Here is an 18,448-nt window from a genome sequence, read left to right on the forward strand (position 1 = left end):
CATGGATTTTAGGACACCCGGAGGGGGAAGGGGAAGCTGGGACCAAGTGAGAGAGCGGCATGCACATATATACACTACCAAATGTAAAACAGATAGCTAGTGGGAAGCAGCAGCATAGCACAGGGAGATCAGCTTGGTGCTTTGTGTCCACCTACAGGGGTGGGATAGGGAGGGTCGGAGGGAGATGCAAGAGGGAGGAGATATGGGTATATATGTATATGTATAGCTGATACACTTTGTTATACAGCAGAAACTAACACCCCATTGTAAAGCAATTATACTCCAATAAAGATGTTAAAAAAACAAATAAAAACCACCTAAGAATAAAAGAAAAGAAACAAACAAAAAAACCCTCCAGAAACAAGACAGCAAAAAAGAATAGAAGGGCAAGTACTCGTGGATATTTAGTTTTGTGAAATTTTTGTTTGTTATATATGTATTTCTTTGTCTCTGTATCCAGATGTCCATGTCTCTATAATTCCACTTGTGTATGATGTTCTGCTGTGTTGCAATGAAAAAGTCTAATTGTGTGTGGTGGGCAAAAGAGATAGAAAAACATGGGCTTATGGGATATGAAGTCTGAGCTCCTTAACCAGGCATATAAGGCCCTCTATGATCTAAACCCTTGATGACCCCTAACTCTCAGCACTGTCTTGTCCACTAATTTAGAACTGTTTAGGTGGTTTCACCTAAGACAACGAAATTTTTTTCTTTCTTTCATCTCTGTGCCTTTGCTCACGTTGAACCTTCTGACTGGACGGCTGATCCTACCGTCTCTTTGCCTGGACAACTTCTACTCATGTAAGCCTCAGTTTAAAAAACATCTATTCCAGGGCTTCCCTGGTGGAGCAGTGGTTGAGAGTCTGCCTGCCGATGCAGGGGACACGGGTTCGTGCCCTGGTCCGGGAAGATCCCACATGCCGCGGAGCGGCTGGGCCCCTGAGCCATGGCCGTTGAGCCTGTGCGTCTGGAGCCTGTGCTCCGCAACGGGAGAAGCCACAGCAGTGAGAGGCCCGCGTATCGCAAAAAAACAAAAACAAAAACAAAACATCTATTCCAGGAATCCTTCCCGGAACGCCCCAGGGTGGGCTCGGCGCCCTGCTCTGACCTGTCATAACATGCTGCAGACTTCCGTTAACAGGATAATAATGATGTAATGATTTATTTACGTATTCATTTCCAGCACTATACTAACTTCTTTCCGTGCTAGTACTATTTTACTCACCTTTGTATCTCAAAGGAGAAGCACAAAAACCTGGAACATACTGGCACTCAGTCAATGAATATTTGTTCAAAGAATAAAGGAGCGAAGTAGGCAAGATAAATTAATCCTCTATGCAGACAATACAAGTGCATGGCGGACTCCGGCCACTGGAGGGCGCCTTGCACCCGGGCTGGTGCGCAGGCGTGCTGGGAGGGCTGGCGCCCCCGCGGCGGCAGCGGCGGCGGTGTGGGTTGTGGTCGCGGGAAGTGAATGGTTTTACCCAGAGGGCCCTGCGCCGCCTTTCTCCGCTGGCACCGGCGCTGCTCCCTGCTCCTCCTCCCCGGCCATGGCGTTCACGTTCGCGGCCTTCTGCTACATGCTGGCGCTGCTGCTCACCGCCGCACTCATTTTCTTCGCCATTTGGCATGTGAGTAGCCGGGGCCTGGGATAGAAGGGCGAGGTGGCGGCGCAGCCTCTTTTCGCCCCGGGCCCGTGGTCTGGGCGGCCACGGCCCTCGGAGGTCCGCACGCCTGGGAATGGGGCCAGGCCGGGGCGGTGCCGGCCGCGCGGCCAGGGCCCTGCGCGCCCTCGGTGCGCGAACCGGGGGCTGCAGGTCCAGGAGGAGCCGAGGCGTCCGGCGGCTGGCTGGCTGCGCCCGCTGTGTCCCGGCGCAGGCCGCGCGCGCTGCTACTCCTCCCTCGCCGGGTGGGGCGGCCGCGGTCCTAGCGGGCCCTGCGGGACAGCGCTTCGCTGGCCGGCGCCGCATCCCCGCGTTCCCTCGTCCCTCGGGAGGATGTCAAGGGCGCAGAGGGGCGTGCTACGTGCTGACCCGGAATGAAGTTTGCCGAAATATTATTTAATGCAGATTGCCTTTGTTTTCTGGTGTCCACAGGAGTGTGGCCCAAATGAGGTAGTTATAACCTACTTGAGATAAATTTCCAGCTGTACTTTTCAGGCACTTGTTGGGTGCTCTTCAGGTAGAATCACCGCCCCCGCCCCCGGCATTGTCTCCTGGTGAACTTTGATGCCGGTTGAATTGATTACTTTGTTGACCGTTATCTCCGAACTTTCCCCCTAAATCATACTTTGACCGACAGGTTTCTCGAGAGACTTCCTAGCCACCTCTGTGTTCGGAGTAGCTTGATTTAGTAGAGGTGGTTTTAATTCGATTTTGAAAATGCTCAGAAACCTTACGCTTCTCTAGGATAATTTTTTTTTTTTCTCTTTTACTCACATCATGTTGCAGGACAGAAGCACATCCTTACTGGCCCCTGTAAGGAACAAGTTAAGTTCCCTGTGAAATACAAGAGATTTTAAAGGATTCCTGTTTCTCTAACACAAAATTAGAAGCAGCCTTTTGGACATCAGCATTCATTAAAAATTTATCTTATTTTTGCTCTGCCCTCCATATTCTAGTACCTTCTGGAATATTGGTCTTAGTTTGAATGATTGGGTATGTTCACTCTCATGTAAATTTTCAGTCAGGTTTCATCATGCCCATAGCAGGGATTTGTTATGGAACATACGTGGTAGCAGTGTCTTGTGGGAAAAAAAAAAAATCTCAAATCCATTCCCTTTTGCTAAGGAGTGTAATTACATTTATAATTATTTGAAACCCAACTGCTTGTGTAGTGGGGGAATGCTTATGTAGGCTGCTCCCTCAGAATGCCTTGTCGGTAGGAACCCATAACTTGAAGAGCATTTTGGGCTCTTCTTTGGTGGAGTAAAGACAATAAGTAAAGATAATTTGGGATGCAAACTAGCTCTGCCTTAGCAAGCCTCTGATGAAACTGAAATGTGTGGTTCCCTGCCATTTGTAGATGAGGATTTAATCACTTCCTGCTTGATGGGCACTCTGTTTTCTGAGCTGATGAGGATTCTTAGAAGAGAGCTGTGAATGGCTTACATTTTGAACTAGATTGTGTTTTGCTAAGAAAACCTGAACTGCACTTTAAAGAAAAAAATGGGTAATTTAAATCAATATGTATTTGGGTAATTTAAATGAATATGTGTTTGGGTGAAGTAGATGATTTTAAGTCCTGTTACAGAATTAAAAATTTGTTTGTACTCCACAGATTAGTGGAGAGCTTATACCCTTAGGGATTTCTAGTAGTTCAGAGGATTGTGCATCCTTTGGGAAAAAAATAGAAAATTTTAAATAAAGATATAGTTTTAATTTTTCTGTTAACTATGTAACCTTCAGTTTCTTTTTTTTAACTTTTCTTTTTTTATTTTTAATTTTTTAAAAATAATTTATTTTTGGCTGCATTGGGTCTTCATTGCTGCACGCAGGCTTTCTCTAGTTGCAGCGAGCGGGGGCTACTCTCCGTTGTGGTGCGCAGGCTTCTCATTACGGTGGCTTCTCGTTGCAGAGCATGGGTTCTAGGCACATGGGCTCAGTAGTCATGGAGCACAGGCTTAGTTGCTCCACAACATCTGGGATATTCCCAGACCAGGGCTTGAACCAGTGTCTCCTGCATTAGGCAGGTGGATTCTTAACCACTGCCCCACCAGGGAGGTCCCCAGTTTATTTTCTTAGGTCATTTTAAGTATCTGTCAGAAGACGCATCTGGAAATTTCAAGTATAAATTCAGAAAATCCAGTTTATGTTAATTGTTGTACGGAGGATTTTTTTATGCTGATGGTTACGTCTGTCAGTTTAGTTCTAAATCATGTGATTGATGCTTTTTGGAGAATAGAGTTGGAAGCATAGGTTTGTTTGAAAGCTAAAAATGCAGAGGTCATTCTGCAAAGATGTGCATCGAATTTGAAGGTATCCTGAATTGTGTAGTTTGCTATCTTTAGGGATTTTTGTTTGTTTGTTTGTTTTGTTTTTGCACTTTTTTGGAAAACTTTGTGAATGTCCTTGTCCAGACCCACAGTCACAGAAGATTTGAAAACCACTAGTTTAAGAATCTTTTCAGAAGAGTTTTGACAACTCTAGCTTATAGCACTCAAACAGAAACCCATTCAGCAACATACGCATTAAAAGATCCTTTGAAATCACCTGAAGAAACGGTGCAGTGGGAAAAAAGTTAAAACACAAGTTTCGTACTCTGCTAGTAAATTGGATCTTGTTATAGGGAAGTAATTGTATTTGCGATCACAGTCCTTGTCTTAAATGTTATTACTAAAATGCATTGGGAATATATCACAGCTAATGTCAGGTAATTGACTGATTATATCCATAAATAATCAGAAATTAGTATCTTCTATTTGTACATTTATATTTTTAACATTTATATGTGTTAGGGGTCATTAGCAAAGGAAAATGCCTTTTGGTGAGTTCTGTACTTTTTTTTTAAGCGTAGGACTAGTTTTTCCTTTTTCCCCCCTTTCATTCAGTAAATATTTGCTTTTAATATTTATTTGGCTGCATCAGGTCTTAGTTGCGGCAGGCGGGATCTTGGTTTCGGCTTGCGGGGTCTTTCGTTGAAGCGTGCGGGCTCAGTAGTTGTGGCACATGGGCTCCAGAGCATGCAGGCTCAGTAGTTGAAGCCCGGGGCACATGGGATCTTAGTTCTCTGACCAGGGATCGAACCCGTATCCCCTGCATTGGAAGGCGGATTCTTAACCACTGGACCACCGGGGTAGTCCCATTCAGTAAATATTGATTGAACACTTATATAGGTGCCAGGCACTATTTTAAGCCCTGCGACATAGCAGTGAACACAGGAAAAATCTTTGCTCTCATGGAGCTTACATTTTAATGTTTAATTATTTTCCTTCTATTTCTACTTTCATTAAAATTTTTATTAGGCCAGGTTGGTAATTTTATAAAATTCTAGAAATTAAAAAACTCATCTTTTTATGAAGCTAACAATTTTAACAGGGTAAGCCAGTATATTAAAAGCTAGAAATATATGACTTCAGTGATTACTGGTAATATTGAGAAGCACTGTCTCACATATAAAAATACTAGTCCTAGACCACCAGAGCAAGGGCAGATTAAATTCTTTGTCCCCTGGGCGACTGGTGGCAGCAACTAAAATAGCTCCCCCATAAATTTGGGGCGTTTGGCTTCTTACTTTGACACAAAGTGGTGTGTCACCCCTATTTGATTTTTAGTGCATTTTGACTTTGAAGTTCTGTGTTCAGTGACCTTAAATGTTAAAGCCACATTTCTTCTCAGAGTGTGCACAGAAACATTCTTGCTGTTTTTTTTAATGGTATGATATAAAATTTTTATTTATTTACTTATATTAAAGTATAGTTGATTTACTCTTGCCATGCATTTTATTTGTTTATTATTTATTGGCCACGCCACACGGCATGTGGGATCTTAGTTCTCCGACCAGGGATGGAACTGTGTCCCCTGCAGTGGAAGCATGGAGTCTTAACCCCTGGACCGCCAGGAAAGTCCTTGCAATGCATTTTAAGTGGATGAGATCTTTCTTCCCTTATCATATTTATAACTGTTTCACTCATCACACCATGAGAAGCTGGCCTTACCTGGGCTTTACCCTTCTTCAGTCTTTAGTTTGGTGATCAAATGAAAGGACCTGCATGTGGTAGGAATATACAGAGGACATGAAAGGAGGTCAGATTGATCATTTTTGCAGTGCCCTTAAACAGGCCTGCTCTTGCCTATGTGGTGCCTTAAGGTGAATTAGAATAAGATGCCTCTTGAGGCAGAGGATTAGAAAAGTCCTCCCTCCTGAATAGCCCCTGGTGCAGAGCCCATGCCAGGGTGCTTGGCAGCAGAAGCGTGCGTGGCATTGTGCCCTCACCTGGCCTTTTGTTCTGTGCAGAAACTGCAGTACTGTATGCGGTGGTCCTGGCTGTGAAGTTTAATATTCTCTTAGTGTTCCTCTATTCTGAGGCTATTTCTTGAATTTCCAAATCGAAGCAGGACCATTAAATGTATGTGTTTAGGTACAAATGGGAACAAATTGAAGCATACAAGTCCATTTCTAGTGTCCCGCTGAACACTGTGACAAGGGAGGGACATGCACAGATGATTAAAAACACTTCACCCTGAGGGGCACACAGTCTAGTGGGGGGACACAAACCTGAACTTAAATCCTCTCCTCCAGTATGAGAAATGCCAGCCTGATAGCGTTATAAAGCCTTGTTCTATGTGGAGATTAGAAAGGCGTGCAATTATTTCTGCCCAAGGGAGTTAGGGAGACCTACAGGGAGGAGTTGACATAGGAAGAATGTTTGTTTAGGATAAAGAGGAGCTTCTGTAGTTATGGCTGGGGGAAAGACTATTTCAAGCAGAGAAAATAACTTTAGTGGAGGCAGTGAAAAAATTGAGAATTGAAGGTATTTATCACAGTGATATCAGATCATTTTAATGATAACAATATACAAGTGTTTTCAGTTCTTTGAATGTGATTCTAGTTATTTATTAATTACCATATATTGAGCTTACTGTAAACTGGTACATAAAAAGTTGCTACACCTGTGCTTTTGTCCTATTAACTTTATTCAGTTATTGTTTGATGGGGCAGGTTTATTGCTGCTTTTTATTAAAGTGAGAGATCCTAACTATTTTATTTTTATTTTAGATTATAGCATTTGATGAGCTGAAGACTGATTACAAGAATCCTATAGACCAGTGTAATACCCTGAATCCTGTAAGTTATAATATAGGCTATTTCTCTAGATTTTTAAACTGTTTTTGCTTTTAACTTGATATAATTTGAAAATGGCCAATATTCTCAGTAGCATGATAAATTTGTACTTTTTGAAGTAGGCAGAATTTTAAAAAATATTCTTTTTCCTGTCCTGCTTGACTATTCTATTATTAATCTGCTGGTGATCGTGTCAGCTGTCATACTAACATTCTTCCAATCTGCTTTTTACATTGTCGGCCAAAGACAGTTGAAAAGGTCAAAAAGATTAAAAGAGTCAAAATTGCATTAAAGGTGTGTACTTCTTTTTAGTTTAATGTTTTAATGCTACATTCATTTCATGGGGAGGGTTAGGGCATTTGTATTTGTAAACTGTTCTGTTCAGTGTGCTTGTTCATATGCCTGTTGAGGTTTATGATTTCATGAAATTTCATATTTTATGCAAATGTTTGCTTGCTGGCCCAGTCAAGTAGGGAAAGCTGTTAAATGCTCATGCATTTAAAAAAATGTTATAGCCATAGGCACTTCGATATTAAATTATTAGGTGCAGTGTTTGAAAGTTGGTTAACATGAAATGACTTTAATAGGTGAGATTATTCTTTTGTGGTAACTTACTCTGAGGTAATCTGTAGGTGGAGTCTTTACTACCATATCTATTTTTATCTTTGGTTTTGTCTATTCTGGAATTTATTTATTCTTTCAGCAGCTGTTTATTTAGAGCCTTTTAGGTGGATAGCTCTGTTCTTAGGCCCTGGAATTTTGCAGTAAGGCTTACCTTTGGATTCATGCTGTCAGAATTTTGTGGATAACAATTTGTATACAAATGTCTACATAGTTATTTCTAGTATATATCCACTCTAAGTTTCTAAAGCAGACCTGTCTAACACTAAGTTCTGAGCTCTTCTGGATTTAGTTATAATGTGGCCCCATTGTGCTTAGGGGTTTTATATATATATTTGACTTCATTTAGTTTACAGGAAGATTCTCCTTTAGCCTGTAGGTTTGATTTTTGCCTAACTGGTCAGAAACTGAAAGGTTTTTTGTAAGAAGGCAGTGAGTATGTCTTCAGGAAATAGAATGTAATAATTCATCTTTAAACATTACTTAATGAAGATGAAAACATGTACAGACTTTAGCTGTGTAAAATTGTAAAGCCCTAGCATGCTAGAGGGATTTTATTTAGAAAGGGTCTATAAAGTTGGTTTGCTACTTTTATCATTGTTTCCTAGATAAATAGCCATGATGGAATAGATTCCTGGTTTGTCTTTAAAGAACTGCTACAGTAAGACTTGATGTAGGTACAATTAAAAGTATTAACTTGCTGTTTCTCTACTCTTATGAAGCAAAATGTGAGCTGAATCGGCTTTTTCACTGGGAAGTAATAATGTTCATTGTAAAACATCTCAACTTACTGTTTAAACTAATTGTTACCAAGAAATTAAGAAACTGAAATTTCTCCTTTTGATGGCTATGTATTAATAGTATTCTATCTTCTTTGGCTTTTCATTACTTCAAATAACCAAATGATGATGAAGATGATAATAGCTGAAATCAGATGAGGGCTTTCCTGGGTGCCAGGCTCTGTGCTAAGCATCTTTACCTGGGTTTTTTCATTCAGTTTTCATGACAATCCTAAGAGGTGAGTATATTATACTAATGAATAGGAGAGTAAACTGAGGCTTAGTGAGGTTCAGGCACTTTGCCCAGGGTCACACAGCTAACATAGAGTCAGAATTCAAACCCAGACAGCCTGACTTTTTTAGGTTTAGATTCTTGTATTTTCCTAATTTACCATAAACTTAAGAGGGACTAATTTCATTTTAAAATATAGAGTGTGATTTTTGGCTTTTTTTTAATGGAAAGAAATTCTCACTTTGTGCTTGGGACATCCTAATGCTGCAGTGGATTGGAAGGAAGTTTCTACACCAGCACAAGCTGTGTTTTGGATAGGGTGCCGATAATTGGCTTAATAGCAGTGCATCTGACAGTTTTCCCTATTGAAAATTTGTTTTGACAATTCTGCCAAAGTATGGGGGAAGACAAATACCATTATATTTAAAAATGTGAACCTTAACTACAGAATATTATGATTTGCATGTTTAAGTACTATCATTTCAGCCATATTTGCATGTGTTGTTTATGGATACTAGTTTTTGTGTAAATGTGGGTTCCTAAATGGAATCATTTTGTGCCACTAATGGGGAAATTTCATCATTAAAGAATGATTGAAGAGGACTGGTCTTCATGAGAGATGCATAGTAAAAGTATCTGGACTGTTTTGCTGAGAAGGGAGGGAGTGTGGCATTTGTTTCATATTAAAACTGGTAGAGGGCTTCCCTGGTGGCGCAGTGGTTGGGAGTCCGCCTGCCGATGCAGGGGACGCTGGTTCGTGCCCCGGTCCGGGAAGATCCCATATGCCGTGGAGCGGCTGGGCCCGCGCGTCCGGAGCCTGTGCTCTGCAATGGGAGAGGCCACGGCAGTGAGGGGCCCCCGTACCGCAAAAACAAAACAAAACAAGACAAAACAAAAGACTTGTAGAGTTGCAGATTATCTTTATTATCACTCTTATTAAAGAATATTGTTTAAGAGCAGTAGGGATCAAGCTTTCAAAATCATTTTCTCCCCATACCCTAGTCTGGAAAACTTGGATGATGATTTGTATTGTTAGATCACTTGGTTTTAGAGGGCCAAAATAGACTCATTATATTTTAAAGAAAACTCTTGTAATTTAAACTAGTATTATAAACAGCAGCTTTAGTGGAACTCCTAATAAAATGTAGTATATATTTTTCTTGGTTTGTCCTGCTTGTAGTCTTTGTGTTCCAAAGATTTTCCTATGGATATTTTCTTGCAGATGTTTAACTTTGATCTTAATTAAATGCTGACTTAATGGTCCATGTTATTTACATGTTTATATATATGTGCAGAGTTTATCTTGTTATTATATTACTTAAATTTGTAGAAAATATCTGGTTAGTGGTATAGATTAATTGGTTTTACTGGAATTTTATTTAAAATAGTATTAATTAAAAACTTTGCTTTACAGCTTTGAATGGGAAAAGTAATTTGGGAGTACTAGAAAATGGACTTGAATAAGTAATATATTATTTCTACAGCTATAGTTTCCCCTCAGGAAAGATCTGATGGGACAGTGCAGCACATTTGAGAAACTGGCTTTGCAGCTGTGACTTGTAGGAAGCTCTTTGGCTGAAACTTGAAATGAAAGGTTTTGGTATTTATGTTTAACAGAGTCATTAGGCTGAAATCTGTAGGATGAGAAAGATAATTTAAAGTAAAGCATGAACTCTTGGTCATTTTATAAAAAGCATTTTGCTTGAACTAATTTTTCCTCACTTAATACTACCTGCTATCAAAAGATGCATTTTGAGTTCTGAGCTCCTACTGGTCTGCTGTGTTTGTAGCCCTTCATTGGAGAAAGCAGGCTGAAAGAAATAGGAAGGCCTTGTAGGAATGGGAGCTCAGGAACCGGGAGAATTCCAATTTCATGGTTCAGATCTTAGTCTTTTCCCTCCTACATTGCAGAAAGCACATCGTTTGCATCTGTGCGTATTAATGTTCTTTCCCCCCGACTGTGCTGAGATTATTGGCTGTTGGCTTTCCATTGAAAAATTACTTTTGTGGTAATGTGATGTGGTTTGCTAAATATTGTATATGTAACATCCCTGGTTTCTGTTTAAAGGCTTAAAAACACTAATGTGTAAACTTCTAAAGGGGAGTTTTGTTTTTGTGGATTTTTTTATATCATGTTGCATGTGATCAGATATTTCATTTTTGTATTTTCATCATTCTTGAATGGTGGAAAGAAAAAATATTCTGAGTGATTAGCAAATAACTGTGTTTGAACAATCTGGGTGGTAACTTTGTATAATTTAACCTGTGGCTCTAAAAGTTTGGGTTTTAAATTTTAAGTTATATCTTATTCTTTTAGTGCAAGCTATATCCTCTGGTCAGTTGGCATATAATCCTGCTTTTGTTCAAAAGCTTAATATGGAAATAAAACTCAGTAGCATCTTTCATTTCTGATTCTAGGAAAACAGTGATTTTTCATTATTGAAACTTAGTTGCCACCTGCTTTCCAAATTAGCAGTTGACTTAATGCCAAGGCATTTTGATAACTGGCTTGTGTTTTTCTTCCAGCTTGTCCTTCCAGAGTACCTCATCCATGCTTTCTTCTGTGTCATGTTTCTTTGTGCAGCAGAGTGGCTTACACTGGGTCTCAATATGCCCCTCTTGGCATATCATATTTGGAGGTAATATTTAGATACACTTCTAATACTTTTCCTAATTAAATTTTAATTAGACTATGGTTGATATGGTTATCTTACATGCTAGTCACCTAAACGAAATTAGTTAGCATTTATTTTTAAAACCACATGGATGCACAAATAACTGTGTTAATACCTCTTATGGAGCTTATGTTATTATTCTTTAAAGGGTTTTTTTTAAAAGTGAGGTATAACTTACATACGATAATGTGTGCACGTCTAAAGTGTACAGCTCAGTGGATTTTTACATATGGATACACTTGTGAAACTACCACCCAGATCAAGATATACAGCACTTCCAGCCCCCAGAAGAGTCCCTTGTGTCCCATTCCAATCAGTTAGCCCTGTACTTTCATAGGAGAACCAGTGATCTCTTGCAGCTTAGATTAGTTTTGTCCATCTTTGAACTTCATATAAATCAGATTGTACAGTGTGTGTCTAACTTCTTTCTCCATGTTTACTTTATGACTTTAAATTTGGTTATTTATAAAAGATTCATATTTCATAACTTCTAAATGTTATATCTGATCTATATAGCATTAGAGTGTTTTGTTTTAGATAGGCATGTCAAAATCTCATTGCCCTTGATTTTAGGAAATACATATGGAAGAAGTATTTAGGAGTAAAGTGGTTTCACATCTGTAACTGGCTCTGAAATGGCTCAGAAAAAAATGTACGTGTATTTAGAGAGAGAACAGAAAAGAGAAGGACAAAGCTGTGTGGTAAATGTGAACATTTGGAATATCTTGGTGAAGTGTTCTTTATGTTAAAATAAAAAGTTGAAAGAAAAAATTGTATTTCCTTTTTACAGTTATTCTTAATCTTGGATTTCTGGAAGTGTAGAGGAGACCAGATATGACTTGTTTAACCACCTTGTTCTCTGTAGGGGCTCCAGTTTTAAAATTAAGATGATAAAAGGAAAGAACTCCACCTAGAACTAAAAGTATGCTTCCCAATGTGGACCACCTCTCATTGTAACAAATATTATTTGAGAAGAAGAATGCTCCTTTCCATCCTGAAGGTTAGCTTCCATTCTGAGTGGCTAATCAACTGTGTTTATTACAGGTATATGAGTAGACCAGTGATGAGTGGACCAGGACTCTATGACCCTACAACCATCATGAATGCAGATATTCTAGCATATTGTCAGAAAGAAGGATGGTGCAAATTAGCTTTTTATCTTCTAGCATTTTTTTACTACCTATATGGGTAAGTTTAAAAAACAAAACGAAAATATGATTTCACTTTGCTGCCGGAAACATTTGCAGGCATTATGGTCTGAACACCTTAAAATCCACTTGAAGAATAACTCATGTCTTGAACGGTGGTACTGAAAACGGCACAGTGCACACCAGCAAATTCACACACATTGAATAAACTGGTACTTGTCAAGGCAGCCAACTGATGTGCAGTCAGAGGCAGAAAGTTGGGTCAGGGATGCTGCTTCCAAAGTCGCAGACAGTCAGTGAAGGACAGTCCTCATTCTCCATGGCAGAGCAAGAGGATATGGCTGTGTGCATTTGCAAAAAAGTTTCTGCTTGGCTTCAGTGTCTGTCTCAAGATTATGTTTAATTTTTTCTTTATCATTCTTCATAAACTGTATTTTATTTTCTGGTTTGCATGATCTGAATGGGATGGAGGAAAGAAAAGTTCTATCATATAGGATGCTGCAGTTATTTATTTTTTTAATTATTTATTTATTTTTTGGCTGCATCGGGTCTTAGTTGTGGCACACAGGATCTTCGTTATGGCACGTGGGCTTCTCTCTAGCTGTGGTGCGTGGGCTCCAAAGTGCAAGGGCTCTGTAGTTTGTGGCAAGCGGTCTCTCTATTTGAGGCACGCATGCTTAGTACTTGTGGCGCACGCGGGCTTAGTTGCCCCAAGGCACATGGGATCTTAGTTCCCCCACCAGGGATTGAACCCGCATCCCCTGCATTGGAAGGCAGATTCTTAACCACTGGACCACCAGGGAAGTCCCGATGCTACAGTTATTGATTTTCCTCCCTTTATACAGTGATGGACTCATATCATCATTCCTCTAGGTCAGGGTTTCTTGACCTTGGCACTGTGATATTTTGGGCAGGATAAATCTTTGTTGTGAGGAGCTGTCCTGTGCATTGTAGGATGTTTAGCAGCATCCCTGGCCTCTGCCCACTAGATGCCAGTAGCTTCCCCCGCCCCAGTCATAATAACCAGAAATGTCTCTAGATGTTTGCCAGATGCCCTCTGTGGGGCAAAATCCGCCCTGGTTGAGAGGCACTGTTCTAGGTGTACTGTAGGTGGAGGAAAACGGCTGCTTATTAAAACTGGAAATGGACACGGGCGAGTGTGGAGTTATAATTTTTCTTTAAGCTTTATAAATACATTTTTCCCATTTTTTATTGATAAATATTCAACTGGAGAGGAATTTCTACCTGATTGTCAAAATATGAATAAAATTAGTTTTATTAGATGAAATTTTGGCAGTAATTAAGTTTCTCTTCCCTCTCCTTTTTGTTACTTGAAAACTTGCTTATTTCTTGTTTACATCATACTAGTTTCCATTATGGAAAAGGGTGAAGTGCTAGACTTAAATTTATGGAAAATGTATTTTTATGATTTTAGATGTTACATTTGTGAAAATGCGTGTCCGTTAGTACACCTAGAGACGTTCATACCTGAAACAAAGATAGTGAAAAAGTTCTGAAAAGTGAAATTCCATGTGTCCTTTTAATTTCTGTTAATTTTCAGTTTTTAGTTTCTATAATAAGTGTCTGGAACAGTGCTGGCATATAGTAGGCACTTAAAACATATTTGTTGAAAGAAGGAAAATAAATGAATGCTTGAATAAATGATAAAATTGGAGATGTAGAGTTGTGGGAAAATGTTCACCAGGAGATGGTGGCACTACATCATTCATTTGTTTTAAATTGTCTATCAACACACATGCATACACACACGAATCCAGGCGGGAGGCCCAGCCAACACAGTGCCTTGATTGAGGAGAAAGAGAAGGGCAGACACCCAGTCCGGGGGTCATATCAGCCACGAGCCCCCATAAGAGCAGCAAACTAAGTCCCAGGCCTATCGATGGAGTAGGGTATCACCCCCACCCGAAAGGCCTTTCTGAGAAGAGCCAGGGACAGCCAGCTGTCGGCAGGAGGAGAATGGAAACAATCACCCAGATTGCGAGAGCCCACAAGTCCACTCTGTCTCCATCATCTGTCCTCAGGCCGAGCACCAAGACCATTGACCCATTGGGCCCCCTCCCAGGCTGTCTGTGAACCTCTGTGAGCCCAGCCCTTACGATGAAGCCCATTGTCTGTCTTTAAAAAGCAATAGTAGGGACTTCCCTGGCAGTCCAGTGGTTAAGCCTGCGCTTCCACTGCAGGGAGCACAGGTTTGATCCCTGGTCGGGGAACTAAGATCCCACATGCCAGGCAACGGGGCCAGAAAAAAAAAAGCAATAGTAATGGATAAACATCATATTTAATCTGTGGTCCATCCAGACAATGGAATATTATTCAGAGATTAAAAGAAATGATCTATCAAGTCATGAAAATACATGGAAGAAACTTAAATGCATGTTGCTAAGTGAAAGAAGCCAGTCTGAAAAGGCTACAGATTGTCTGATTCCAAATATATGATATTCTGGAAAAGGCAACACTATGGAGACAGTAAAAATATCAGTGGTCACCAGGGGTTAGCAGGGAGAGAGGGATGAATAGACAGAGCACAGATAATTTTTAGGGCAGTGAAACTATTCTGTATGATACTGTAAGGGTGGGTACGTTTGCCAAGCAAATATACGTTTGTCAAAACCTGTAGAATACAACAGCCAGTGAACCTTAATGTAAACACTGGACTCTAGTTAATAATGATGTATCAATATTGGTTCAGTTGTAACAAGCATACCACACTAATGTAAGATGCCAGTAATAAGGGAAATTGTGTGTCTGTATGTATGTCTGTGTGCTGGGATCGGGAGGTCCATGAGAGGTCTCTTTACTTGCAGCTCAATTTTTCTGTAAACCTAACACTGCTCTTTTAAAAAGTCTATTAATTAAATAATGATAACAAAAAATAAATAGTCTATCAAGTTTGCTCACCTCCTTGCTTTGTATTTCCGTTTAGACACACATGCTTTTGAACCATGCCTCTCCCACCTTGCCCTTCATGTAGGATCAAATGGTTATTGCTTTTTATTTTGCTTGTTCGTCCCCTTTTCCTTTTTAACCTTGCTGCTATTGCCTAGAGCCTTTCTCTAATGGGAAAGTTCCTTGATTGATCATTCCTGTCTGTAAAATGGGGATAATGGTACCTACCCTACCTCCTAGGACTTAACAGAAGGCCTGGCATGAAGTGAGCCCTTGGAGATGCTCACTCCTATTCTTAGACATAGCTGTGGAGCAGTGTGCTGTTTGGATTGCTTCTCTAAGCTCTGATCCCTATTAAGCTTTCAGCTGTGCTGTTCTACTTGCTAAAATTGGAAAGGAAATAGGGGACAACTACAGCACATGCACTGAGCCAATCCTACCTTAGGCAAAAGTCCATAAATGCAGATTAAAATCATACTGTGAACTTGTCATTCATCGGTCTTTCCATTTTCTGTGATGGTGTGATATCACAAACTAGTTTGCTACATAAAGCAGACTCAACTTTTTGGTGCTCTTAGTTTTTATAATTAGGAATGTTTGAGTTAATAATAGGCTTTTTCTTCTTTTCAGCATGATCTATGTTTTGGTGAGCTCTTAGAACAACACTCAGAAGAACTGGTCCAGTTAAGTGCATGCAAAAAGCCACCAAACGAAGGGATTCTATCCAGCAAGATCCTGTTTCCAAGAGTAGCCTATGGAATCTGATCAGTTACTTTAAAAAATGACTCCTTATTTTTTAAATGTTTCCACATTTTTTGCTTGTGGAAAGACTGTTTTCATATGTTATACTCAGATAAAGAATTTAAATGGAATTACGTATAAATTAATATAAAATGTTACCTCTGGTGTTGACAGGTTTGAACTTGCACTCCTTAAGGAACAGCCATAATCCCTTGAATGACTGCATTAATTATTGACTATCCTTAGTCCATTGGAAGCTTTTGTTTATAGAAGTTGTAGGGCTCATTTTGGTTTTATTGAAATGCCATTTAATTATAAATTAGCTGTAGATATCAGGTGCTTCTGATGAATTGAAAATATATATCTGACCTGTGGAAACTTCATGGGTTTCCTCATCTATCATGTAGGTGATTATATATGGATGCATTAAAAAAATGAGTGGGATTTTTTTCCCTTTGACTTGAAATATTATCCCTGTATATTGCATGAATGAGAGATTTCCCATATTTCCACCAGAGTAATATACTTGCTTTAATTCTTAAGCATAAGTGAACATGATACAAAAATATATGCTGACTTACTTGTGAAGAATGCATTTAAAGCTATTTTAAATGTGTTTTAATTTGTGAGAAATTACTTATTAAGAAATTGGTTATTATACTTAGTGCTCTAATCTGGTGGTAAAGATATTCTTAAGAGTTTGCAAGTACTTTAGATTTTCAAAACTGAATGAGAGAGAACATTGTATAACCGTCCTGCTGTTCCTTTAGTGCAATACAATAAAACTCTGAAATTAAGACTTATTTTCAGTGCATTGTTTTAAAGATTACAAATAGCTATTCTTAAACTTGCTTATTCCAAATAAAGACATATCACTGTCAATTTTTTAAAAAGATAGTAGAGTATTACATTGTTTTTTTAATACCATGCTTGGATCTAAAAAGGAAGATTTTTAAATGGTTAAGCACATTACCTTCTTTTGTCACTTGACAAGATTCATAAACACTGATGGCACAGCATCATCATTTTTCTTACCAATTAAAAACAATTATTGTGAAACTTAAAATGTTTAAAATATTTTTTTCCTTTTTGAAACAGCATATTTTAAGGTAAAATGACTTATAAGTTTGGTTTTTTTGCTGCTGCTTGTAAGGCAGGTAAAATAATTATGGCTTGCATGTTTCCGTAAGCATTCTTGTGCTTTATTTGGGATGAGGAAGTTAAGGCAATTGAAAATAGTCTTAAGTGGTTCAAAGTTTCTTCAAGGATCAAAGAAAGAAAACCATAGGCAGAAATTCCACATTAATGATCAAGGGAGTTTATGGATGTGTTTGTGGAAGTCTTACTCTAAGTACCCCTTGAATTAGATGCTGTACTGTTTTATTCTCTACTAGTGAAAAAAATGCCTCTCCACCTTTGGGAGAGTGGCTGTTACTGTTTTGAGATTGGGTAATGAGGGTGAGTATGTTGAAGAAGAGGATGTAGAACCAGAAGAGTGAGGAGAGTCCAACCATTTCATAATGAGAGACGCTTTAAAGACCTTGTCTTTTGTAGTCTGGAGCACGCTTCGAGGGATCATCAGTTCATGTGGTAAATTGTTTACTGAGCCCTTACCAGGCACTGAAGACTCATGATCTGAGTATAAGCAATAATTCAGTTTCTAATCCACCCAGTTGTACCAGCTTGCACTCATTTTTCTTTCTTGTTCACGAGAACTTTTGATCATGAGAGACTTGGCCAAGTCTTCTGTACTTCACATACGTTTCCTGGGGCAGTTACTTTTGTATTCCTGTCAAAGCATTTTCATGAGCCCTTGCTGTCTCTCAGCAAACACCACTTTCCTTTATAAATGAACATACCTTTAATAATGTATTCCACAATACTCTCCAGGATTAATGCAAGGTTTACTGGTTGTAATTTGTGGAAGCCACCTTCTCATGCTTCAAAAATTAGATATGTAGTCCTTAGCTGATTCCTCAAAGATGACTGACAGTTGAGGTTCACCCATCTCAGTGGTAGATTGTTAGTTCCTAGGCATGTGATTTGGTACCTGGATGCTCTCATAATATCTACTCATCTTTACCTTTTCCAGTGTTTTATGAAATTAAGTCACTTACCAAGAGAAGGCAGAAATATAATATTTGCATTTGACAGTGTCCCACATGTTCTTTCCCTTGCTCTGAGTTTGCTTTGTTCCCCCCATTAATCTGGTTTGGGTGGCCCTAGCCATATTTCTGTTTTTCCTGCATGCCCAGCTGAAACGTAGTTAGCCTGGCTTTGTAATCCTTTCCAGCTTTAGTCAGACTGCACCCTGTGTAGCCACAGCTGTTTATTTAGGAATTCTTTTTTCCCTTGTTACAATTACTTTTGCTATTGTGTGATTTATCTTTAAGAGCGTTCCAACTCTCTGAAACCATTAGTGTAACACACTGTGGTTTTTATCTGTATCAGCAACTCCTTGCTGTTGGTACAGATTCTCCTGCGTTAAAAATCTTACGTAACAAATGTAGTCTGTTTAGCAGTTATTCTGCTTGGTAACAATACTATATCATGCCAACATGT

General features: G+C 39.4%; 1 protein-coding gene across 1 annotated transcript; it reads left to right on the forward strand.

Moving 5' to 3' along the window:
• The first annotated feature begins 1,496 nt into the window (after nucleotides 1–1,496).
• CNIH1 (cornichon family member 1) lies at nucleotides 1,497–16,781 on the forward strand. The gene is made up of 5 exons (XM_067735313.1): nucleotides 1,497–1,631; nucleotides 6,718–6,786; nucleotides 10,942–11,054; nucleotides 12,135–12,278; nucleotides 15,776–16,781. The coding sequence occupies exons 1-5, from the start codon at nucleotides 1,551–1,553 to the stop codon at nucleotides 15,801–15,803; spliced, it is 435 nt and encodes a 144-aa protein (XP_067591414.1). The 5' UTR covers nucleotides 1,497–1,550; the 3' UTR covers nucleotides 15,804–16,781.
• Nucleotides 16,782–18,448: the final 1,667 nt, after the last annotated feature.

This window comes from Pseudorca crassidens, chromosome 1, assembly GCF_039906515.1.
Source record: "Pseudorca crassidens isolate mPseCra1 chromosome 1, mPseCra1.hap1, whole genome shotgun sequence".
In the NCBI taxonomy this organism is placed as follows: domain Eukaryota; kingdom Metazoa; phylum Chordata; class Mammalia; order Artiodactyla; family Delphinidae; genus Pseudorca; species Pseudorca crassidens.

Bases quoted from the DNA above. Each gene is read 5' to 3' on its own strand.
- CNIH1 (XM_067735313.1), top strand. From the start codon at position 1,551: ATGGCGTTCACGTTCGCGGCCTTCTGCTACATGCTGGCGCTGCTGCTC. The intron at 6,787-10,941 runs GTAAGTTATAAT...TTTTTCTTCCAG, and splicing joins AGTGTAATACCCTGAATCCT to CTTGTCCTTCCAGAGTACCT. The intron at 11,055-12,134 runs GTAATATTTAGA...TGTTTATTACAG, and splicing joins TTGGCATATCATATTTGGAG to GTATATGAGTAGACCAGTGA.